The sequence below is a fragment of the Chlorocebus sabaeus genome, chromosome 25, assembly GCF_047675955.1.
Source record: "Chlorocebus sabaeus isolate Y175 chromosome 25, mChlSab1.0.hap1, whole genome shotgun sequence".
Lineage (NCBI taxonomy): Eukaryota > Metazoa > Chordata > Mammalia > Primates > Cercopithecidae > Chlorocebus > Chlorocebus sabaeus.
The window spans coordinates 45,268,388-45,293,436 of record NC_132928.1 but is presented as its reverse complement, the minus strand read 5'-3'; the positions used below and the strand labels follow the sequence as shown (position 1 = coordinate 45,293,436).

At 40.2% G+C, this 25,049-nt stretch overlaps 1 protein-coding gene across 1 annotated transcript in view; it reads left to right on the top strand.

The window, feature by feature from the left end:
- Nucleotides 1-25,049, top strand: part of C25H1orf21 (chromosome 25 C1orf21 homolog) — a 236,971-nt gene that overhangs the window by 71,441 nt on the left and 140,481 nt on the right. The window contains exon 2 of the mRNA XM_007989207.3: nt 20,350-20,569. Coding sequence (XP_007987398.1) covers nt 20,476-20,569 — 94 coding nt within the window. The 5' untranslated portion in view covers nt 20,350-20,475. The remainder of the gene's footprint in view (nt 1-20,349; nt 20,570-25,049) is intronic.

The window sequence follows — 25,049 nt, the reverse complement described above, 5'->3', positions numbered from 1 at the left end:
ACAGACTGTGCTTAGCTCTGTCGTGGAGAAGCAAGCAAAATGCTATGAGAACCTAAAGGGAAAAGACATGGATTCCAGCTGGAGGGAGTCCACACTAACTAGTTGAATAGAAATATATATATATATGTATTTTTTTTACATAGATTCTATTTCTCTCGGCTTCTTAAGCAGAATCAGTCTACCGCAGGCAATCTGACCTCTTTGTGATCGTTCATATGAACACTGGTTTTGGGGCTCAGTCATTGAAAGCTGCTGTCTCTGTACTGCATTTTCCAGACTATTCTGGGCTTTTGCATCTGCTCCTGGCTCTTTGGTGCCTCTCCGATGGGTATCTTGCCAGCTATCCGTGTGCTTGCTTCTCTATTCTCTTGCCTCAGTCTGGTTTGCTATGGGCTGTAACATAAATAAAGAGAAAGTGAGATTGCATCAGCTTTGAGTATCCTGAGGCATTTTTATGGGAGTGACAGCTAAGTATAAAAAGCATTTAGGAAATAATAGCCATTTTATCATTTAAAGGCATATGTACTTCCTGATAAGTATTCACTTATTTATAAGGATAGGTATCTTCAAGTAAGTTCCTACTACGTGCTTGGCATCATAGCAGTTGCTTTGTAGATATTGTTTCAAATCCTCAAAATGATCCTGTAAGGTATATGGTGTTAAGAGGAAACAGGTTTAGAGTAATTAACTTTAGGTAAATAGCAGAGCCCGTTTCTACCCCAATCTGACTCTAAAGCCTAGGTTCCTTCGCCTGACCCGTTCTGGCTCTGTAGGTGATGTTAAGTGTCCTGTGCTAAGTATGGAGGATATGTGACTGAGCGAACTCCCTTCCTCCCCTTATAGAGCTTTGGACCGGGTATTTAAGGGGCTGGATAACTGATCCCGGTAGCGGAAGTTCTTACTATTTTATTATGTAAGATACAGATAGTTCCAATGGTGTTTGCCCTTTTGTTTATCTTCTGCAGTATTTGCTTCTTTTGAGTCCAACCGAAAGATACTAGGTAGGGGTAGAAGGTTTGTCACAATCTCATAGTTATTCTTTCGTCTGTGCTGGGTCCCTTTAGGGAATTAAATAAAAGGACTTTTATCTAAGGGAGTTAATGTCTTTACTTCTAGATCTAGACCATTTGAAGCCGTAAGAACTATATATTATACCTGGCACATGTGTACTGAATAGTAAATGGATATGGTTTCAACTTAGCTGTAATTTGAAACAGCTCCAAAAGTATTTCAACTTAACATTCTTCATTCACTTATACTAACTCTGGCTTTTACAATAATCTGGCTTGTTGCCACTTATCATTAAAGATTTCAAAATTTTCACATAGCAAGGTTAATTTTAATTCATTCCTAAACATGTGCCATAAAAAAAAACTTTAAAAAAATCAAACTTAGATGAATTCAGAGGTTAAGGGGCATTAAACTTTGTGTTCAGTAACAAAATGGTGATAGAATGGTAAAACTCTAAAAAGAGTGATTAACTCTTGAATAAATGATTTTGTGGCACATTTAAATGCCTAGAAATTAGGGTAGTATTTATACCTTTATTTTTAAATTTCTGTGTTGTAGAAGTAATTCCCTCAAATGTTTTTCCACTCTTTGGGTGAAATTGTGTGTGTCTTTTCATAAAGCAATATCTCAGTGGTAATCATATCTACTTAAACGTTATTTAGATTGCAGTCTGCTGTTTGTTATGAAGTACTTTTTTTTCCACATCTTGATCCCTTTCTGGGGAACACTGACATTATAGGGACTTCTCCAGTGTTCTAAACTTTTCATGTCCGGTTCTACCATCTTTACTAGAAGAATAAAAGGAAAGTGGTCTATAGAGTGATTTATTTAGTAAATAGCCTGACATTCAAAGGAATTCATCACTCAAACAGAATAATCTATATTTTTCCAGTGTATAAGTTGTTCCTGGAGAGGGTGAAGGGTAAGTCAGACTCTTTTAAGATTTGCCTTAACACTTTTAGAACAAAGCGTACAAGGTGTTGAATTTGTACCCATGAGGAATTGATGCCAGTTAGAAAAGCGCCCAATTTGGCCTCGCAGAATATTCAGAAAAACTACATGCAACTCTCATTCTTTATTTCCCACTGACTGAATGGCTTTACTTTCTTATGACAGACATTTATTACTGTTTGCTGTGCTGTATATGGATTTAGGATCCCAAAGCTGGCTGAGAATTGTTATGGACAGTATCTGTTTGTGATTACTGTTTGCTGTGCTGTATATGGATTTAGGATCCCAAAGCTGGCTGAGAGTTGTTATGGCCAGTATCTGTTTGTGACCATCTTTTACAGTTTTATGATTCATCTGTACTTTGGCAAACATGCATTGAACACCTTCTGTGCTAGGAGTTGGGAGTAGATTATTTAAAAAGTGAATAAGAGAGAGTCCCTGCTTTTGTCACTCATGGTCTAGTTGGAAAGAAGACACATGAAAGGACAGTAAGGATAGGATGTAGGAAGTGCAGGAAAGAGCTGCGAGCCCTGGGAGGGACATGGACCACAGAGGCTTCCTAGAAACCAGGTGCTTTGAGCTGAGGCAAGAGGTTGAGTAGAGCTAGCAGGGAGGGCATCCCAAAAAGCTTTTGCATCCATCCATGCACTTTGCTTCCGTTTTTATTTCTCCCACTTTTCCTCTGGCTGCTTCCAGTTTCCTCAGCCTCCCACAGCTGCTCAGCACACCGTTTCCCTTCACTCCACTTCTCTCCAGCTCTTGTTCTTCAGGGCCTTCCCCACAGGGAATACACAGGCTCCTTCCACACCAAGGTTAGCTGAGCCAACAAGCACCCTGGGAGAAACACACACTTCCTCCGTAGCAGATTGGAAGTCATCACTGTTTTTCTGTAGACATTTAGCCACAGATTTAATTCAAAATCTTGTTAGTAGGTGGTGACTGAAATAGTTTAGTGGGGGCAGGGAACAGCAAGAGGTAGGAGGAAAGCCATTCAATAAATCCCCCAAATCCCATTGTTTGCCCTGCTCATTTGAGCAACTGCTCCCATTGTCAGGAGAAGGTCATTCCTGTATGAATATTTACATCACAAATAAAATGCAGCTTCAGTAGACATTCAATAGAAGTTGAATTGTTTATGTAGTAACAAGAAGTACTAAGGCTGGAGATGTTATAAATAGCATCGAACATACATCAATACACATAGATTTTTCTGTTTACTAAAACATTTCTACTCTCAAATGGAGGGAATAAAAATGGGGTGACTATCTTTCTAAGGTAGTGCTTCTCTTCATGGTACATCTGGATTGATTTGATAAGCATCTGGAGTTGGGCTGTTGGTGTTGTCGTCGTCGTCGTCGTCGTCTTCTTCTTTTTCTTTCTTCTTTCTTTTTTTTCTCTTCTTCCTTTTTTTTTTTTTTTTAAAGAAATGGGGTCTCACTATGTTTCCCAGGCTGGTCTCAAACTCCTGGGTTCAATCAGTCCTCCGGCCTTGGCCTCCCTAGTATCTTCTAAGTAGTCTAGATAAGACACAGCCAATGTGTGTGAAAGGCAAATGGTAAAGTGATAGTTGTTTTTTACCTGTGGTACAGCAGATGCTCTGAATTCTGTAGCTTTCCTTCACTGTTTGATGTTGAGGACAAGTGTCCTTTCTTGCCTCTAGCTATGGAGAAAATGTGGCTTGTATACCTGCCATCATCTTCAACTCTAAGCACCACTGCTGGAGGCAGTATTGTCAGTATCAGCACCTTACCTCACTCCTGGGACCCGGGAACACCCCTTGAGTCTTGCTTAGGACCTCAGAGTCTCAGCCAACCAGGCTTTGAACTGGCCCATTCCTTCTATGTAGTGTGTTGGCCTCGTCCATTGAATGGACTATTCTCATGCCAGTAGGCAGCCACCTGATGTTGAGAGCCTTGGTGGGTTAGGGGTCTCCATGGCCTAGGACACTGCAACTGATAAATCTGCTCCTGATCATTGCTGCCTCCAAAAGATGTGTCTTATCAGTGAGCCCATTTCCTGGACTACAGAACCAGAGCCACTGGCTAGGAGTCAGCTAATGTTTAGAAAGGATCCAAGTCTGGCTGTTGCATTTCCTGTCTTGTAGATTGATGACCTTTAGCTGTTTTGTTGATGTCATTGTGTATCTGTTTTTTTGGGGATGAGTATAACAAGGAAGAAAAATGGTTAATCTAGCAAGAACTCATTACACCATGAATGATGGAGAGTAGGCTCCTGTTTTATTCCGATTTGATTTGTTTGCTTCATTGGGGAAAACAAATGATCATGTCACCCTATAGAGAATTTCACTTTCTCTTTGACGTACAAATAAACAGCCTCCCACGTTTCATTTATTTTTGCCACTGCTGGAGTGGTTGATTAAAAAAAAACAACAACAACATTGTTATGCTGCTTTCCTATGTCCTGCCCTTCACCATTGGGTAGAGAAGGAAAACCAGTAAAATATCTTCATTCTTTTAAAAACTGAAGGACCCTTAACTATAAATGTCCATTAGAAACCAGAGTCCATTATAGTGAGATGGATGAGCTGATAAACCAAACAAAATTAAATAATAGGGAGGAGGACATGGGTCTTTTTTTTATTCCTTATAATATGCCTTAGAGATGAGGATTCACCTTTTGTTAATTTGTTAACAAAACACCAAAGTGTCACCTTCTTTCTTCCTGTCTTCCTCATTTGATGGAACATACCTAGTAATGAATACATTTTTTTCATTTCCATTAAAAATGTGTATTCAGCCTAGGGTATACAAAACATATGTTCGGCATTAGTTGTTAGAGGGTTAAAGATGCTGGCTAATTTGGGTTTTCCCAAGACAAAAACCTAACTGGCAACTTTGTGGCCTCTGGTTTCAAGTATACTTCCTCTTCATATCCCGTGACACTCAGGTTCTTGAAACTTGGCAAAAAGGCTCCAGCGTTTTGTGATTTTTTTTCCTCGTTGGCCAATTTCTATTGTAATGGGCCAAACCTGGCTTGAGTAGCAGATCCACAGGCCCATGTCTTCGAGGTATGTAGGTATTTGGCTATTGAGGGCACAGATTAGGAGGTCTCTTGACATTCTGTTGCTAGGTTACTGAACCCTGAATTACTGAACCTTGAACAGAGTATTTGTGTTCTCAAATTGTTATTTATGGTCGAAAGCAGCTGCTATTCATATTTTAGGGGGGAATCCAGGGAAATATAAAATAAATAAAACTAAATAGTTAGATACAGTACATCAAAAAGTAATTGTAAGAAAATGTTTATTACAAACCAGGTAAAAGAGATTGATTCCCCCGTCCTGTTCATCCAACATCAGAAGAATTATAGTGTTCAGCCGGGTGCGGTGGCTCACGCCTGTAATCCCAGCACTTTGGGAGGCTGAGGTGGGCGGATCACCTGAGGTCAGGAGTTCGAGACCAGCCTGGCCAACACGATGAAACCCCATCTCTACTAAAAATACAAAAATTAGCTGGGCGTGGTGGCAGGCGCCTGTAATCCCATTTACTTGGGAGGCTGAGGCAGGAGAATCACTTGAACCTGGGAGGTGGAGGTTGCAGTAAGCCGAGATCATGCCATTGCACTCTGGCCTGGGCAACAGGAGCGAGATTCTGTCTCAAAAAAAAAAAAAAAAAAAAAAAAAAAAGAAGAAGAAGAATTATAGTGCTCGTGTGCAGACAGTTGTTGGTCAAGCCTTTGTAGAGCCATGGCAGTAGCTCAGCCATGACCTAGACTTGTAATAGAAGTCAACTGATGCTATTGTGGATGCTGCAGACCAATCCTCGTGATATCGGGGTAGGGCTTGGGATGTCAGTCTAGGGTATATCTTTTTCTTTCTTTGCCTTTTTACTCCTTTTCTACTAAATTTCCTCTTCTATTCATAATTTTTTATCGTATGGACAAAAGTTTCTATTTAAAAATAACCTTTATTCAGAGAATAATTACTACTTTGTGTAATTATACTCTCAACATTTGACCTTTTTATACAGCCTCTAATAATTAGAAATTTTCAGCTGCACTTTTGGTAAAAGTTTTTTAAATTTTTTTATTTTTTTTACTAATTTATATAGGTTTCTCATCTTACGTACTTTTGCTTTCTAACCAACGTGTCAGGTGAGAAATGTTTATTAATCTCCTACTTTGTGCAAAGAATTGAATAGAATCAAAGACATCAATACTATGACTCGCCTTAAAAAGTTTATAGATGACAATGTATACAAGTTAACAATATAGAACAACAGTGAAGATGTCCCAAGGCTGTATATAGAATTATTTCCTAAATTAGAGGTAAATGCTAACTTCAGAGGGAAGAGGACTCCCTGTGGGCCAGGTTGGACTGAGATGGAAAAATAACTGCAGACAATTATAGACATGTAGCAACATGGATAGGTGAGGAATGGCCCACATAGACATACACAGATGACGTTAGAGGAGGGGAAGATCTGAGTGCCTGGAGCAAGATTTCTTAGAGGTGATAGGACTTGTTCTGGACCTTGAAGGTTGGGTAGAATTTGAATAACAGACAGAGATTAATGGGGAGGGCTTTCTTTTTAAGGGGAAGACTGAGCAGAGAACAGGAAAGTACAAAGTGAGGTTAGTAGCTGGAGACTAGACTGGCTGGAGCAAGATGCCTATAGAAAGCTAGATGGGATTGGAAATACGGATGGAAAGCCTTGAATTCCATGAGAAGGGGTTAAAACTTTCTTTTGGAGGCATTTATTTATTTTTTATTTATTGAGCACATGTTCCGAGCTAAACCCTGTTAGTAGCTGGTGATATACCACAGGGGACAAGAAACATATGTCTGTGCCTCTCAAGGAGTTTGCATTCCTTACTTATGTACCCAGTAGACAGGTAATTAGGAAGTAAGAATATCCTGCACTATGATGCGGGCTATGAAGGGCTAATTATGGGGTGTGCTGGGACTTTTTGGGAAGAAGAGCTTACCTAGACCTTAAGTTATTAAGGCAAAGATGAAAGGAGAGGCTTCTAGGCAGGGTGGTGGCACATGCCACCTGCAGGTGGCAGATGCGGAAGAAAAAGACAGCCCCCTGCTCACCATTTTCAAGAGGATTTGTTGAGTTTCTGCTCTGTGCCTGACAGGGCACCCGGCATAGCAAGAGAGACAAATACAAGAGATGGTTTCTGCCCTCAAAGCACTTAGTATCTATTTAGAGAGAGATGTTTAAGAAATATGAAATAGTTGACTCTCATAGTAAGAGTTTAGGAAAGAGAGCAAATTGAAGGAAGGCATGGAATGGTGTATAGCCTTCCTCCTGGAAAAATATAGCTTAAGCAGAAATGGAGAAGTGGCACTATGAGCAGAATATTGAGGAAGAGCGGTGATTTTTGAGACCCACCTGATGTGTTGAAGAGGTTGCTTAGCTACCTGGAGCAGTAGGAAGAGGCAACAGTAGGTCAACAGGGCTGGGTCCTGGGGGACCCCTAGTAAGTTACCTAAACTCTGCCTCAGTTTTCTCTCTCTTTCTCTCTCTGTCTCTGTCTCTGTCTGTCTCTCTGTCTCTCTCTCTGTTTTAAAGAGAGAAGGGATCTTGCCATGTTGCCCAGACTGATCAAGAACTCCTGGCCTCAAGTGACCCTCCCGCTTCAGCCTCCCAAAGTGTTGGGATTACAGGAGTGAGGCACCATGCCCAGTCAGTTTTCTAATTTGTTAAATTAGGAACCTTGACCTCAGTCATGTCTAGCTTGAAAATCCAGGTATATCTTGGACTTTACCCTAAAGGCATTAGTGAGTCATGGAGGATTTGGGACCAGAGGAAGGACCCAACAGAATTTGTGCTTTAAGAATGCTAATTTGTCTTTCTCTTAGAAAATTAACATGATAATTTATGAGAAGTAAAATTTTTTACTGAAATTTTTAATCATATTCTGATGCATTGAAAACTGCCAGTAGGATCATCCTGATTTCCATTGGACATGACTATGTGAGTTTTTTTCTCTTTCAAAAAAGCATAAAACAAATAAAAATCTGGGCATAGAAAAAGCTGATTAATAATAAGTAAGAGGTTTTGGGGCTTGGTCCAGAAAATAACCTACCAATTTAGATTTTAATTTAGATTCTAAAAATTCTTTTAAATTTTCAGAGAGATCTTGGAATTAGAAAATGCATGTCTTTTGTTTCTATTGGCCTGTTCCTGGGGTGGTAATGGCAGTGATGTAATAGAGGTGATGGGATATCATCCCAGATTCAGGAAAAATAAGCAGCTTGCCAGCTGTACCTTTGTCATATGCAGGAATGTAACCACCACAGCTGGGCCACCCACTGGAGGGCTCACAGAGACACAGAGCTGGGGCAAAGGCCTCCTTAGAATAGAATGTGGTCAGATCCTCAGTTTATCCTAATGCTGTTATACTTTTTTCTGATAAAAGAGTGTGTCATCAAGTCACACCTTTAGTGCTCTATTCAGGTAAAAACTTCAAATTTTAATGTCTCAGATTAGATGTAGATGTGATGTGCTGGAGAGTGTTAGTTAACACCACGAGGTGCTGGCTGATGCATCTTGACGCTGCACTGCCGTCTCCTGGTGGTAGGCCTCAGGCATGTTCTTCCTGCCTATGTTGTCTACTTCTGAGCTTGTCACTGTGGTCTGTTTCTCTAAGTACCTTTTGCTGTAGGAAAGAACACCGTGTTCACTAATGATGCTACTTCACATGGAGAACATTGTCTGATTTAAAATAATTATTTTAGAATAGGCTACATTTCTGGTAAAGGTCATTTGTGAGGTCCTTAATAGCTCATAACCTGTAACCCTATGTGTTCTTTAATAGTTTTTCAGTGGCTGAAGAAGGGCATCAAGGTTAAGGAAGAGTATCTTGCCCTCACTTTTATGTTTTGTTATCTCAAACCCCATTAAACATCCCAGAAATGATGGTAGGTGTGGTCGAAAGACTCTTCAGTCCAGAGTAACGAGCAAACTCGTCAAGGACAGTAGAATCCTGGTACATGAGAAGGGAGAGGCCGTCACTCAACTGACTTTGCATTGCCCTCCTGGGTCTCTTCTCTCAGTTACCTGTTTTTTGTTTTCCTTTAGTGATGATTGCACGCAATGTGTTTTTGACTAAGTGCTACAAAATCAATGAAGTTCCCAAAAGTCTTGTGCATTTCTTGAGAGCAATATGAGAACTGAGGTGCCTTTTTCTTAAATGTGGTTGGTTAAAAGGGCATTGATTTGTGCTACCTGAGAATAATATTTATAATTTTAATTTGTTTGGCCGTCTAAGGACATCACCCTTAAATACTTCTTTGTTATGGCAAACTAATCAAAGATTTAAGTTTAAGCAAAAACATACAAGCAAACAAAAACCTTGATTTTTTTTCCAGATGGGCAAGATTAGAGGTACCAGTAAATATCCCTAGATTCTATTTGAAAGTGAGGAAATGGACATTAGAGTCTAGTTGTCTTACCCATTTTGGAATCTCTGGTCCCTAGTGGAATGTTGAGGACTAAGCAGGTTCCCCAAAAGTGATTGTTGAAACAAATAAATAGCACAATTTTGGGGGGCAGATTAGGGCCAATCATACAAGTGCAAACAGCTTTCAAAATTCCATTATACTGGTATGAAACTACATTTTACTCCTTTTCTGTCTTTTTAGGGAGTACATACTAAACATAATTTAAGATCCTCTATGATGGCCCAGATAAACATTTTTAAATTGAGTTATTGGTGATGAACTAAAGAAGTCATTGTCCATGCAGGTGACCCAGGACCTGGGGCTGAGATGGGTACTCCCTTCCTTAAAAGCTGTCACATCTCTTCGTGAAAAGGAGTTTCTAAGAAAATTCATTCATTCATTTATTGCAAACCTACTATGAGCTTGACATTGTGCCGGAGGGAATACAGAAAGGAATGATGAGGAGATGGTCATGGCCTTGGAAACCTGCCTGGGGAAGGAGACAGACACATAAAAGTATGATAGTTTGAAGATGTGAGCTACATGCTCATTGAGGCTGTGATGAAGCAGGAGAGAGCTCACTGACCTTGACTTGTCTTTACATAGCCTTTTGCTTTAGAGCCCTTGGATATGGCACACAGAGGCTGACCTTCCTGCCCCAGCACAGGAGAAACCCTTGGCACTGCTCAGGGCTGCTGTAAAGGGAGCATGTAGTTCTCCTGCTGCAGAACTGCTGTCTCCTGCTTTCTGTCTGCGTCCAGTCTGCCTGTTTATGTTTGGTACAATTCCTAAAAACCACAAGCTGCCAAAATTAACCTCTCATCTTTCTTTCCCATCTCTTCTTTCTAGTGTCTCTTGCCCCTGCCCCTCTCATCTTAGAGTTCATCACCATTCCATCACATAATAATGATGACAGTGATGGTAATGCCAATACTATGTATTATTGATTGCTTACTATGTGCCAGGTGCTGTCCTAAACACTTTACATAGATCATCTCATCTGCCCTTCTCAAAATTCATGAGGTCATATATCATTTTATAAACGAGTACCCAAGGCACTGTGAAGTAAGTAATTTGCCCAGAGATACAAAATTTGCCCAGAGTCACAAAAATCACAAAATACTGGGTATTCTCTGTTGTAGTTTTCATCTTTAGAACTTTTATGGTTGTGTGTGTGTGTGTGTGTGTGTGTGTGTGTGTGTGTGTAAGAGAGAGAGAGAGACAGACAGACAGAGATTGAGAGAGAGAAAGAGAATGAGACTAGTCCTTCCGCCAAAAACAAGGGTTTTATGTTTACTTTCTTTGTTTTCAGGGAACTTCCCAATCTTGAGCTGTTCTAGACAGAGCTTGACAGTTCCAGAAGGAAGACTTTCGGACAGTCAAGGCTTTCCTCTAGAGATGCTTATTTCCATGAGCAACTCTCTGGCTAGCAGGATAGAAGCAGGTTTTTTGAATCATTGGATCATCTCAGACTCTCTTCAGACCTGAAATAATGTGGCCTGAGGCAGAGCACAAGGAGACAAGAATCTTAGGTCACAGTTTACATCAGTCTCTCGTGGATAATTTTATTTATTTTATTAAGGAGGGGGAGAAAAGGAGGAAGGAGGTTATTTTGGAAGGGAAAAGGGATATGTATTTAGATTTTAAGGGAAACAGTTTTTCAATTTGTAGGATTCAGATCTTTTCAAAGTATTATAATAGTACATTACTTTATTAAAATGATTGACAATCCCAAGAATATTAAATATATTTGTACTCAAATATCAGTACCAAATCAAGTACTCAAAATATGAATAGGCTTTTTGTTTTTTAAAAAAATGATTATTGGCCGGCATGGTGGCTCATGCTTGTAATCCCAGCACTTAGGAAGGCTGAAGCAGGCAGATCACCTGAGGTCAGGAGTTCAAGACTAGCCTGGACAACATGACGAAACCCCATCTCTACTAAAAACACAAAAATTAGTCTGGTTTGGTGGCACACACCTGTAATCCCAGCTACTCAGGAGGCTGAGGCAGGAGAATTGCTTGAACTCAGGAGGCAGAGGTGCAGTGAGCCAAGATTGTGCCACTGCACTCCAGCCTGGGCAACATAGCAAGACTCCATCTCAAAAACAAAGCAAAGCAAAACAAACAAACAAAAAGAACAGGCTCGGTGGCTCATGCCTGTAGTCCCAGCACTTTGGCAGGCTGAGACGGGTGGATCACCTGAGGTCAAGAGTTTGAAACCAGTGTGGCCAACATGGTGAAACCCTGTGTCTACTAAAAATACAAAAAAAAAGAAAAAAAGAAAAAAAATCAGCCAGGCATGGTGGCACATGTCTGTAGTCCAGCTACTCAGGAGGCCGAGGCACGAGAATTGCTTGAACCCAGCAGGCGGAGGTTGCAGTGAGCTGAGATCGCGCCACTGCATTCCAGCCTAGGTGATAGAATGAGACTCTGTAATCAAAACAAAACAAAACAAAACAAAACAAATGAACAACAACAACAACAAAAACTATTCTCACATTTGCTTCTAATGATTAGCTTAGAAAATTAATGATCTTTCGTGTGTTTGTTGTATTTACTTACATCTACCTCAGTAACCAGCTTAAGGCTGAGATACAAGTCATGCTAGCAGTAAACTAAGGGATTGAACTGGATTAATATGTGGAATATACTGGATTTGTGTAGAAATTGAGGCTTTGCAATTCAATGATGAAAACACATGTGCTTTTCAGATGTGTGCATGGGCCAAGGGATCAGTGGCATTAACTCTTTTTTGTCATCTGGCACCATGAAAGTAAACTGCAGGTTTCTGAGAGATTAATCCAGCTACAGTTCTCTGCTGTAGTTTATGGTGTTAGGGAGGATCAGCAGCTCAGACTGATAGGACATCTGTTTTACTGTCCTCTCCATCAGCAAATGCTTACGGAGGGTCTGCTAAGAATTGCACATTTTGCTGTATGATCCTGCATCCCTTGGTGCATAAAATAAAGCTGGGGCAAGCACTCATTTAATTAGCTTGAAATAGCTTCTGACTCTCACGAGCATCTCTGATCCTTTGTTTCCTTGCAATGTCCATTAGTCATTGGGGTTTTGTTTTACTTTATTATGTTTATGATCCAGCCCTGGCTGGATGCTAGTCCTCCAAGGGCAGGAATCCTGTCTGTTTCTTACACTGTGTTTCAACATGTGGAGTGCCTAGGATGTTCTTCCGTGGCGATTCCGGAAGGATCACGACTTATTCTGTTTGATTAAAATCAAATTGTGCCTTTTAGTAATTCGACTTATTCTACATTCACTTTTGTGTGCTCTTATTTATTTATTTATTTTAAAAAATCTCTCCCTTTCCATCTGTTTTCTCTCATTTTCTCTGTCTGTTCCTGGTCGTCGGTAGTCTGAGTGCGCTTGGGTTAGGTCAGCAAAGTTGCCTGCTATCAGGGCCCTCTGGGCAAGCTGATTTCACCCAGTGCTCATGAAAAGCCCCACGTCTGACTACAAGTGTCGTCCACCTGGCATCACAGAGTACACGCAGAATATTACCTTGCTATATAAGTGTTTATTCAAAGCATTTTCTTATCTACTTAGATTTTTCAAAACAGTCCAAAAAAAAAAAAAAAAAAAAAGAGGGAAAACAGGTGCTGCTATTATTAATTTTAAGATACTAACAAGGAAATCACATGGCTTTGTCCTAAGTGATGTGGGGAACCAGCAACATATCTGTCAAGAAATTCTAGTCACAGATGTCTTTCTGGAAAAGCAGTGGTGCAGAGGTCCCCCATGACACAAACTAAAGACTTCCTGCAAATTATCTGGGTCTTAGAAGTAGAAGAAGAGGACCAGGTCTTGTGGCTCATGCCTGAAATCCCAGCACTTTGGGAGGCCAAGACGGGAAGATCACTTGAGGTTAGGAGTTCGAGAGCAGCCTGGCCAACATGGCGAAATCCCATCTCTGCTAAAAATACAAAAATGATCTGGGCATGGTGGTATGCACTTGTAATCCCAGCTACTGTGGAGGCTTACTTGAATCCAGGAGGTGGAGTTGCAGTGAACCGAGATATGCCACTGCACTGCAGCCTGGGAAACAGAGTAAGACTCTTTCTCAAAACAAAACAAAATAAAAGGAACAAGAAAGAGAACTCAGTGTCCAGGAATATCTGCCATTGCCCTTGACCACTGAGGAGCAAATCTAGAAGCAGCGTAAGTCTTCTGCGTGGGTCCACACAGCTGTGAACGTGTGACTTTCATCAGGAGCTGGTGTTTTCTTCTCTTGCCTTCTCAGAAATGGTGTCAGCCATGCATGAGCTCATGTGAACATACACAGGTAACACAGGAGTTTTCTGGTGCAGGAGAAAGGTGCAACACTATTAAATCCTTAGCTGAAGAACAATTATTGCACCAACTTTTTCTAATCATCTCCCTATAAGAAACACTGTTAAAATTAATTTCATTCATTAAAGGCAAGATAGAGGCTGGGTGCGGTGGCTCAAGCCTGTAATCCTAGCACTTTGGGAGGCCGAGACGGGCAGATCACGAGGTCAGGAGATCGAGACCATCCTGGCTAACACGGTGAAACCCCATCTCTACTAAAAAATACAAAAAACTAGCCGGGCGAGGTGGCAGGCGCCTATAGTCCCAGCTACTCTGGAGGCTGAGGCAGGAGAATGGCATAAACCCGGGAGGCGGAGCTTGCAGTGAGCTGAGATCCTGCCACTGCACTCCAGCTTGGGTGATAGAGCAAGACTCCGTCTCAAAAAAAAAAAAAAAAAAAAAAAAAGAGAAGAAGAAATAGGGGAGCTAAGCTGTGTTTATTTTTCCAGCAAATACACAATTGAAATCAACACTGTTAGGCCAAAACATCATTGGTGATCATCTTTAGACCTTATAGGGCATCCTGAAAATTTTGAGGTTTCAGACTTGCAAGTATGTCCTAATTGAGTTAGTACCAAAAATGAAGAGCGCAAATAAATTGAATGTGGTAAGACGTAGCTTTTCTTTAAGTGGTCATTTCATCCTTCATGTCATTACTTGGACATATGTTGAGGTAGATCATAGAGTCTAAGAAAGAGACTGAGACACACGAAGCCCAGCCATGGTCCTGAGGCAGGTGTTTCGCAGCTGGGACCAGAGCTCGGGCTTCTCATGCCCTCTTCAACACTCTTTCCACTTGCCACGTCTTCTTCTTGGCCTCACACCTTACTGCCTGAATCCAGCAGAAATGTGTCCTATTGTATAAGCACTTATTGTGGTTACATTTCTGAGAGACACATCTGTAGAATTACTATATGCGGACATGAGAGTTTTCCCATAAAGAAGGCAGAAGCCAAAATCCTCGTATCTTTGGAGTTAATAGCATATTGTCGATTGTCATGCCGTCAGACGAGTGTGAGTCGAGGAATCAATGTGTTCTGTGATGCCAGCGATTGCGGGGTAATGAAAGGCTTGACTTTTCTAGATTATTCTCATGTCAAATGTGACATCTCTTTATGTATTATTTTTAACATTCACAATGAAATGTGAAATGGTGTTAACAGTAGCCCAAGGATACCAAAGCTTCAAGATTAGAAATCACTTTTAAGTTGCCTTTCTTCTTCCCGCTCAGTGGGCTGCTGTATTAACACTCATTATAGTGAAGCCGAGCAGATGGGCAAATAGACTGATTAGTTTTATATATGTATGTATGTGTGTATGTGTGTATATATATGTGTATATATATATACACACACACATATATATATATAGAAAGAGAGAGAGAGAGATTTTTTTTCCTTTATGGAGCTTAGATGTTAGCTGTTTCTTCAATAAAAGAAAGGAGTTTTTAGATGTTGCCTTGTCTCGATTTGCCTTTTTAATCAGAAGAAGAAAGGGGGCACTTTGCTCCTGATCTATTAATAATGTGGCTGTATTCTTTGCTTAACTGCTGACTTCATAGCTCTCTGTGTGCCCGTTGCAATCAGAATTTGATTTCTCTCCAGTCCTCCAAGACTCATGTTCTTTTTAGCCTAGAATTTCTTTATGGAATGTATCACTTTTAATGCATATTTTAGAAGTGCCTTTCCTGACAGGGAATTTATCTACAGTATTTTTGCCTTTTGTATCCAAAATGAAAAAGTCCATGACTAATTAGTGAAAAGTGAATTACACATGATGTTATGTAAATAGAAATATTTTCCTTTAGCCTTTTTAAAAAAAAAGTTAAAATATCTCTGATTTTTCTTAAAAACAGATTTTGCTTTTTTTATTCCTTCCCAATTTTATAAAAGTAGGATTTTTTTGATGAAACCTTGTTTCTAGTTATAAAAAACTAAGGTAATGAAAAGAACTATTATAATCTTTCCTTATAAAAGGACAAAGGTATTGCATGTGTGTAATATGCGATATGTATTCATACAAAAGTAATGAACCTACTTGCGTGGAGACAACTTCCTCATGTTGTCACATGAAGTGTTCTGGAGCAGTAGTTTCCCTTCTGATATCTGAAGTGCCTTGAGGTACAGTGTAAGGAGAGGAAGGATAAACATGCATGGTTACACATTTTTTACATTTAAAAAAAAATTTCAATTGGGCTTACAAATTTGTTGATTATTTTATCAAAAGCGGGAAAAGTGTCCTGTAAAGATGGCATTCAATTAGGCTAGCTCATGGTATCATGAATTGCACTTCTAATTACATACGGCAAGATAATGTAGACCTATAACCATTTGGGGAGGGGTTTATGCAAAGCCATGGGGTAGTTAATTGGACCTCATGTTTTTAGAGGCACCTGATAATCCTATGATATAGATCATTTAGATTAAAGAAAAATCATCCCCAGTGGGACTTAGTTTTAGACGATTCCATCAAATATCAAAGGGATGCTTTGATTTAATTCTCACACTGTGATCTGTGGCTTCAGAAATAACATGCTGGTGATAACAACATGTGACAACAAAAGTCTCAGAGCTGCTCCAGGTCGTGGTCTCTGCATGCTTGTTTGCACCATCAGACTTACCTCTCTCTAAGTGCTGTGGTTTCAGGAAGGTAAACAATAGAGCATATGAAGTTGGGAGAGAAAAGCTGAGTAAAGCTAATGAAAAAATGGAAGCTTAAAAAAAAAAAACACTGGAGTTTATGTGAAGGATAGTATAAACTGAAGGGAACGTCTTTTGAGCAGATGATTCTAGCAGTCTTTAGGGATGTTTTTGAAGGTCTGCTCAACATGAAGTCTCAGTTGGATTGAGATTCAGTGAAAGAATTTTCAGTAGAAATGAAACCTTGACATTACATCAGGCTATAAAAGAGATACAAATCAGGGGTATTTTAATCCTGTTTCTTTAGCTCTGGTCAGGTCTCTAACCTGACATTTCTTGACATGCTCCATTCCAAAGCTGAGTCAAATGCCTGTGAGGTGAACTCTCTTGTCATCCTGTATTTAAACTGCAATAGCTGCATGTTATTGCTGCAAAACTGGTCTTTCTAATTATCTCCTTCTCTGATCATTCTTGTTCTATAGGGATAGAGAAGAAAAACATCTTGCCTTGTTTGCCACTATATGCACATACCAAACACATATCTGCCACTTAGTATTTTAAAACCAAAATCTGTTGATTAAATGAATGAATAATTGGACAAGTGTTTATGTGCGGAATCCAAATGACATAGTAAAAAACTTTCTTCAGTGATCTATGATTAACTTTGTGAATTAGAGATCTTTTGCCCCTCAAATGACTTCATAATTATCACCTTCAAATGGGTAAATTACTAAAATATATTCCTGATGAGGTCCTGAAACTTGAAAACATCACTCTTAAATTTGAATTGCTGCTGTGAAACGATATAGCACGTATGTTTCAGAAACAAAATCTATACCTATTTATAATTTGGTGAGAACTCATATTGAGCTATAGTGCTTTAAAATATGTGTAATTAAATTGAAATTTCTTGAGTCATCATTTGAATTGGGTGTAAATCATGTCAAATCTGCTCGTAAACCTACCCCTCACCCCAATGCTTGAATAACAGAGGCATCCTTTTAAAAAAACAGAGCCATTCTTTTGTATCTTATTTTTGTTAGCCTACTGCAGTGTATTTGAGTTCAAATAATTTCCACCTTTAAAATTCAAATAAAATTTTTTTTTGCAAACACAACTTTTAAAGCATAGAAGAAACACCAGTAGCTGCTTTCAGGAGTAGCAAAGGATAAGTCGTGTCTTCAGTTCTTCCCATTGCTTCTTGGATAGCATAAGAGGCTGTAGACATGAAATTGGAAAAGTGAGAGGACTCTCAAAGAGCATGATTGTTGAGTTGTCTCTTACTTCTCAGTGTACTCTGATTCTGTTAGGATTGCCCCCTCTCTCCTGTTTTTACTTAATTTATTCTGAAAAGGTGGCAGGGAAGCCACCTAGGTTCCCCTTCTCACTTTGATCTCTCCTGCGTATGTGTAAGTGTGAAGTGGTTTTACCACACTTTCTTTTTGAACAGTAAGGAATCACGTCTGGGAGCCCACACCTGTTACCTTGCATGATGATGCTGGGGATGAGGAAGCAGGGGGATGGATGCTGCCCCTGACAAGGTACTGGCTGGGAATCCAAAACAGCAGCAGTAGCAGCAGCAATAACAACAACAGCAAAAGCAGAAGCAGCAACAGCATTGGCCGCAGCAACAAAATCAGCAATTCACAGCAGCCTCCGGGTTACAGAGGGGACTCTTGTCTTCTCCCACCTTTACAGCTGAACTCCTCGTCCTCTCCCTCTTGTCTAATATTTCATTGATGTTTCTTCAAAAACTATGACAGGTTGACAGAATGGACCGCTACACAACTAATTTAATATTTGCTCACAGTGTGCTCTAAGTTGGATCAGAAAGACTGCCTGTGGTCTTACGACATCCCGTAGTTTATTCGGTTGGATGAAGGTAGCAAGTCCTTCTGCAGGCCCTTCACAAAGGATCAGCAGTCCAGTCCTCTGCCCTGCCCCCATCCCCACCCAACCCCTCTGAAATGAACACATGCATATATGCCATGCTCTTCCACATTCTAGTGTCTTAGCCCAGGCTGTTCCTTGCAACTGAATAATGCTACCATCCTTTCAGCCTGGTAAATTTCTACCAAACCTTTGATACCCTAGAAAAATACTACTTCCTTCCTCTGCCCAGTCATAGTCTAATCTGCTTTTTTGAATTCTGCGTCGCCATAGATTCCTGTGAAACTTCAATCAGAGCTCGTATTACACTGTATTGCATGCAATTTTTAAAATGTCAGCATCTCTTCTCCATAAGGCCCCTGAGCTCTATACACCAGTATGACTAGACCATCAAATAGAAATACTGTGGCCTTGAAGACATTACTGCTAAGTAATGGAATAGGGTGTGTGTGTGTGTGTGTGTGTGTGTGTGTGTGTGTATGTGTGTGCACATCCGCAGGCCTGGATTTCATATAGTTTTGAGATGAAGACCAGTTAACATGAAGTTGCATCAAGTATGGGGAGGATATAAGCATTAGTCATCTAGGAGAAAAATCTTGCTGGTTTGTAGAACTTTACCAACAAACTCTACACTTCCTGATAATAATTTAATACAACCAGTGATAGAGAATAGTTTGAAGAATTATATGAGACATGACTAATGTTACAGTCATTGTCAATATTTACTGCAATTTATATTTGCTTGGCTTAATTTAAGATCACTGCCTTTATATCTAAGTTCGTTTATTAGATTGATTATGCTAATTTGAAAAATTCTCTTTGCTGAGATTTTATGGTTTAAATGATTAAATTTCTACATCCAGAGCTGTCCTTAGTGCTCTAGCAAGGAGGATTTAGGAGCTCTAGTCCTCTTGGTAGAGAAAGTGTATAGCTACTGTATAGTAGCACTATCTGTGAAACTTGAGAAACTTCCACTGTTCATGGGCAGGGGGCAGTGGGACGTGGGTGCTGATGAAGATTAAAAGAGGCTTGATGCCTTCTTTGTACTGCCAGGACTCTGAGGAGGTAAGGGCCTGTATTACAATGGGAGGGATGGGAACAAAGGAATGTGTAGGAGAGATGTTTCAAAGGAAACATTTACAAGACTGGAATAAGTCATCCATAGGCCTGGAATGGTTGGGTTAGGATGATGAAAGAATAAAACAAAAATGAGCAAGTTGAGCATAGCAAACACGCAGAATTTGAGCAGCCACCTTGGGTGGGGCAGGGAAAGGTAAAGTCACTTAAGTCAACTTGAAGATTATCTCCTTTGCGGTATATCTGTAAATACTCTAAGCCTTTATGAGAGATCAGTAGAGGCACAAAGTTTACTCCAAAAGCTTGACAACTGCTTTGTTGCTTTTCTTCATATTTGGACATCTTCTGCCCAATCCTTAAAACATTTGGCTAGCTAAGCAGAAAATGGACAAAAGTAAGTTTAAGACCTTGCGCCATCTCCTTCCTTTGTCATCAAAACAGTGTCACCTCACATAAAGTAAAATGCTGAATTATTTACAGCCTTAACCAGAAATGTATAAAATAGCCATCTTCCAGTCTGAGGAGGATGACTACCTTTTCCTGGCAAAATTTGAGGAGCTGGGAGGGCTGGCCTGCAGGGTAGGATGAGGAAGATGAAGAGCTTTTCCCAGCCTCCTGAACTAGGTGGATCTCAAGAGTGTGCTCTCCTTCCTCGACAGTTTTGAGATTTCAGAACATTAGTAAACCTACAGGTACTTTAAGAGTATGTGTGGCAAGCATTAGTGCCCAAATATGTATTTGAATAAATACATATTTTTGGTATCTCCTCAAAAAGTTTACTCCTCGGCCATGTGTTGCATAGGGACATGCCTTTCCATCGTGCTTTCTGAGTGGGAAATCAAGTGAGAATGGGCCATGGTGCACGTGGTTCTTCCGTGCCCACCACCACACCAGTGCAATCGATGGGTGGGTCTGTGCATGACTTCTAGTACACTGCAGGCCACACCATACCAAGATACTGAGGCTTGTGTTTTGCTGCAGTCACCGCCCATTCTAATCTAGTTTTCTTTTCTTACAGGTGCACACATCTTGACCAACTCAGCAGCAAGGTGGATTTTCTTTGTGTTTGAAGAAAAAAAAAATGTCCCCGTGTCTGTAGAGATGATTTACAGTTCAGCCCGGCTGAAGCTGACCGAATGAGACTATGGGCTGTGCCTCCGCCAAGCATGTTGCCACTGTTCAAAATGAAGAGGAAGCCCAGAAAGGGAAAAACTACCAGAATGGAGATGTGTTTGGCGGTGAGTCCTATCAAACTTGACTCTTGAGCCATTGATTCTAGGCCTTTTACTTTTTTTTATTGATACATAATATTTGTACATATTTATGGGGTGCTTGTGATATTTTGTTACCTGCCTAGAATGTGTAGCGATCGAGTCAGGGTATTTAGGATATCTGTGGCCTCGAGCATTTATCGTTTCTATGTGTTGGGAACATTTCAAAACCTATCTTTGAGCTATTTGGAAATATACAGTACATTATTTTTAACTCTAGTCAACCTACTCTGTTATGGAGCTTTAGATCTTATTCCTTCTAAGCCTTTCACTTTTGTGACAGTGAATAATTACAGTGATTATTGGGTTATATCATCTGAGGTGAAGGGGTGATGAGACCCACTGGAAATCAATGTGAATCTTTACTTTGGATCATCTACATCATAATTTATGCAAAGTGGTCTTTGAGGAGGAACATGGAGGTCTTTTTTTTTTTTTTTTTTTTTTGCAGGAACTAGCATTTAAATCAAGCTTCAAAGAACCAGCAGGATTTAAATTGGTACGTGGGACAGTGGCCATGGGGTGTCCTGGTAGAGGAGAACTGTAGGACTGAAAACAGAAGTCCAAAAGGGGAGTGAGTGAGGATTTATAAATGAGGGAGTGAGGTGTTTTTTTAAAGCGTAATAGAGAGTGAACTATACATTTTCAGATTTTAAATAAAAATACAATGAATCTAATAATAATCTTTTAACCTCTCTCTGTTGACTCAAAATGACTTTAGGATATCTAGTGCAAAGGCCACAAATTGGCAAACCATGGCCACATCTGGTCTGCAAATACATTTTTTTGCCCCCTTCCCAAAGAATTTTAAAATAAAAAGCAAGGCAGCCTTTAAAAATCAGGATATTTCAAATAAAACCCAAATTTCTTCAAAAGAACTGGCAACAATAGGTCTTCATTCCTTGAGACAATAGTGGTGGGTGGAGTAGCAATTGCCCCTGCAGCCAGGCTGTGGCCTTCAGTGAACAGCTAACGCTTCCTGCCTGCATGCACACCAAGTTCAGTTTGCTCATTGACATTACCTGGCCACTTAGAGGCTTTTATGCTTGCCTGATCTTGAGATTGGCCCCTAGAGGATTATTGTGAAATTTGGATATATAAACAAAATTTCAATTAGTACAAGGCAGATGAAGCAGTTTTTGTGGAATTATTTTAACAGTAATACCTACTACTTGACATTTGTATGATAGTTTTATTTATAAAAACACTTCAACTCTTACTCATTAAGGGATATCATTGAGATATGTTGTAGAACCTCACTGAGATAATGTTTACATGTAAATAACTGTAGCTGCATCATTTAGTCACTGTCAAATAATTCTACTACTTTTAGAATCTCTAGCTTTTGGTTCATTGTAATGATTGTTTTAGTCTCCTGGTGAAGAATTGGGAATGGTACGAAAGAGCTAATGCTCCCTTGAAAGTGGACTCCTGTGTTTGGGATGGAAGACTTTGTTTCATTTTGTTCCATAAAGATGCATTAGTTGCCTGGAACAAATTTGCTTCTACTGGTAACTACCTATAGCATGAAGAACTGTGAAGAAAAGTAACATATATGAACATTTTAATAAAACTACAGTCTAGATCTTTGAAACCACAGTTTTTACGGAAAGAGTTGATTGGAACTAGAGTCATTACCATCACCCTCAAATGCTTAACTTTTAAGAGAAAATAATTTAACATCAGGGATTTGTTTAACTTCTAGCTTATGTTCTGTGTCATTATCATTTTTATAATAGAGCTACCATTTATGGAGCCGCCACCATATGTCAAACATTGTGAGGCATTTACATTCATTTTTATGTTGAATTTTCACAACAATCTTGTGAAATATGTGCTATGCAAATTTTACATACTTGGGAACTGAGCACAGAGAGACGGACTTGTCCAAGATTACCCAGCTACGAAGTGCTAGAATCCAGATTGCTCAGACTCCAAAGTCCACCTTTCTTTCTCCATGTTGTTTCCTGATGCCCTGAAGCCTCCCATGGTTTTGTTTTGTTTTGTTTTGTTTTTGAGACAGTCTTGCTCTGTGGCCTAGGCTGGAGTGCAGTGGTGCGATCAGGGTTCACTGCAGCCTTCACTTCCTGGGCTCAAGTGATCCTCTCGCCTCAGCTCCCTGGGTAGCTTTGGGACTAAAGGCATGTGCCCTCACACCTGGCAATTTTTAAAAATATTTTTAATAGAGATGGGGTTTTACCATGTTGCCCAGGCTGGTCTAAAACTCCTGGACTCAAGCAATCTGCCCACCGTGGCCTCCCAAAGGGCAGGGATTACAGGCATGAACCACCGCAGCCAGCCCTCATTCTTTAAAGTATGAGGGCACAAAAGTATTGATTGGTCTGTATCCTATGTGTAAGGCCTTTTGCTAAATGCCCTGGAGGTTACAGAGGTAAATAATCCATAAACCTTGCCATCTAGGACTTTGTAAGAAGATAAGAAAGTGTTACGAAGCAGAATAAGCCAAATACCCTAAGAGAAAATGACATACCTCACGATAACAGTCAGGGGATAGATGCTCTGCCTTAAACGGCAGAATCAGAGCAGATTTCTCACAGAGGTGACATCCAAACCTGTCCTTAAAGGACTGAAAGAAATGAAACCTGTCACAATCTGAACTGGTAAAGGAACAGCTAGGTAATGTGAGACTTATTCAAGAATAATAAATATTCTAATTTATGGAACTAATGAATGGAACATAAACTATAAATGGGACAGAATTAGCTAGAAAACTAAGTTAAGGTTAAATTATGGAGAACTTCAAATACCAAATGACAGTCTTTAAAAAGATAACCTTAGATTGTCAGAGCAAGATTTGGTGATATGCAATATGTTGTGCTTCCATTCTGCTTGGCAATGAGACTGCTTAACCATCCGTTCACAACCTGTATAGCCAGGAAGACACTATTGTTCTAAAGCACCATGTGTATTTTGCAGATGTTAACATCTGACAAAGGAGCTTTGTGTTAGTCAACTATTGCTGTAGACTGTAACAAACTCAGGTTCAGTCACTCGCCACTTGCAGAGTCTCTTTCACAAGAGCAAGGTCTGGCATAAAGAAAGTGACTTTATTCCACAGCTTAGCTTGGGGGAAGAGGTACAGGCTCCTGCCTTTAAGGGTACTGTTTCTCTTTTGGGGCAGAAAGCATGGACTTTTAAAGGGGGACTTGGCATGAATGGCATCCAGGGGAGGGAGTGAGCAGGTGGGGGTCTGCGTGACTCGCTTTGGTGCTTAATCTACTGGTAGTCGAACTGGCGTCATCGCGAGCAGAGCTAGGTTGCATAGTGGTCTTTGTCTCAAGATACTCTCCAGTTGGGAGAGCCTTCCATCAGGCACATACTTTAGGTTGTAAATTGATTGTTGTCTCTTGAGGCCATCTCCTTGTGGGAGACAGTTTCTGCTCTGGAGTTTCAAAGTAAGCACATAGTTAGATAAGCTTCCAGTGTAGGGAGTGTCTGGTGAAGGGAAGGTAAAGGTTATGATTGCATTTCTGAAGAGCTAGATAGGAAATGGGAACAGAGGAAAAGAAGGAAAGAGAAAAGAAGAAATAATTAAATAAATAACTCTCTCTCTTAGAAAAATGGGGGTACTTGGTTATAAGACACCTGAAGCTCTCAGTCGCATTCGAAAGTAACTTTTTCTTTCTTGATTATGAATTGGTGGGTCAGCTGTGGTGGCACTTCTCCATGTATCTCTCATCTTTCTCCAGGGACCAGCGAGCCAGGGGGGGCATGATCTCCTTTCACAGAAGGGCAAGAGTGCAAGTGATACGTATGGTGCCTCCTAATTTTGGACTCAGAGCTGGCGCACTGTTACTCACACCCTAGCCAAAGCAGGTCACATGAGTGAGCCCAAAGTTAGGCAAAAAAGTATACTCTGACCACAGTGCATTTACAGCAAGGGTATAGGTGCAGGGAGGGTCAAGAATTGTGGCTAAAAATCAGTTTACCCCAAGCCCACCTGGTCATTGCTGTCTCTGTGCCTCTATGTAGTTCATGCCATAAAGTGTCAGTTAAGGCCCCTGCTAAATTTTCTTCATCCTCCCAACACTCACATTGAAATTTTATTTACTCCAGCATTCTATCATCTTGTTAATCTCTCTAACATACATATTAGCAAGTTTGTGGGATTGTGTTAAATAAAGTAGGAATATAATGGAGAGAGAACTTCACCAGTCAAGGGAGGTACTTTTTCTAGCCCTGTAGGGCTCTGGGGGAAGAATTACCAGAATCCAATGTCAAGACAGTCCCAGTACCCTAGATATTACTGAATACCACATTTTAAATATGACGAGGGAAGGTCTTGTCTGTGTTTCTTCACTTAAATTAATTTGCAAGAAGAAGTTTTCAAAATCCAACAATGATCACACATGGTGGCAGATGAGTGATAGTGATAGGCCCACTGTTTAACCATTTGTAACCCATTGTTTCTGTGATCTCTTATTGT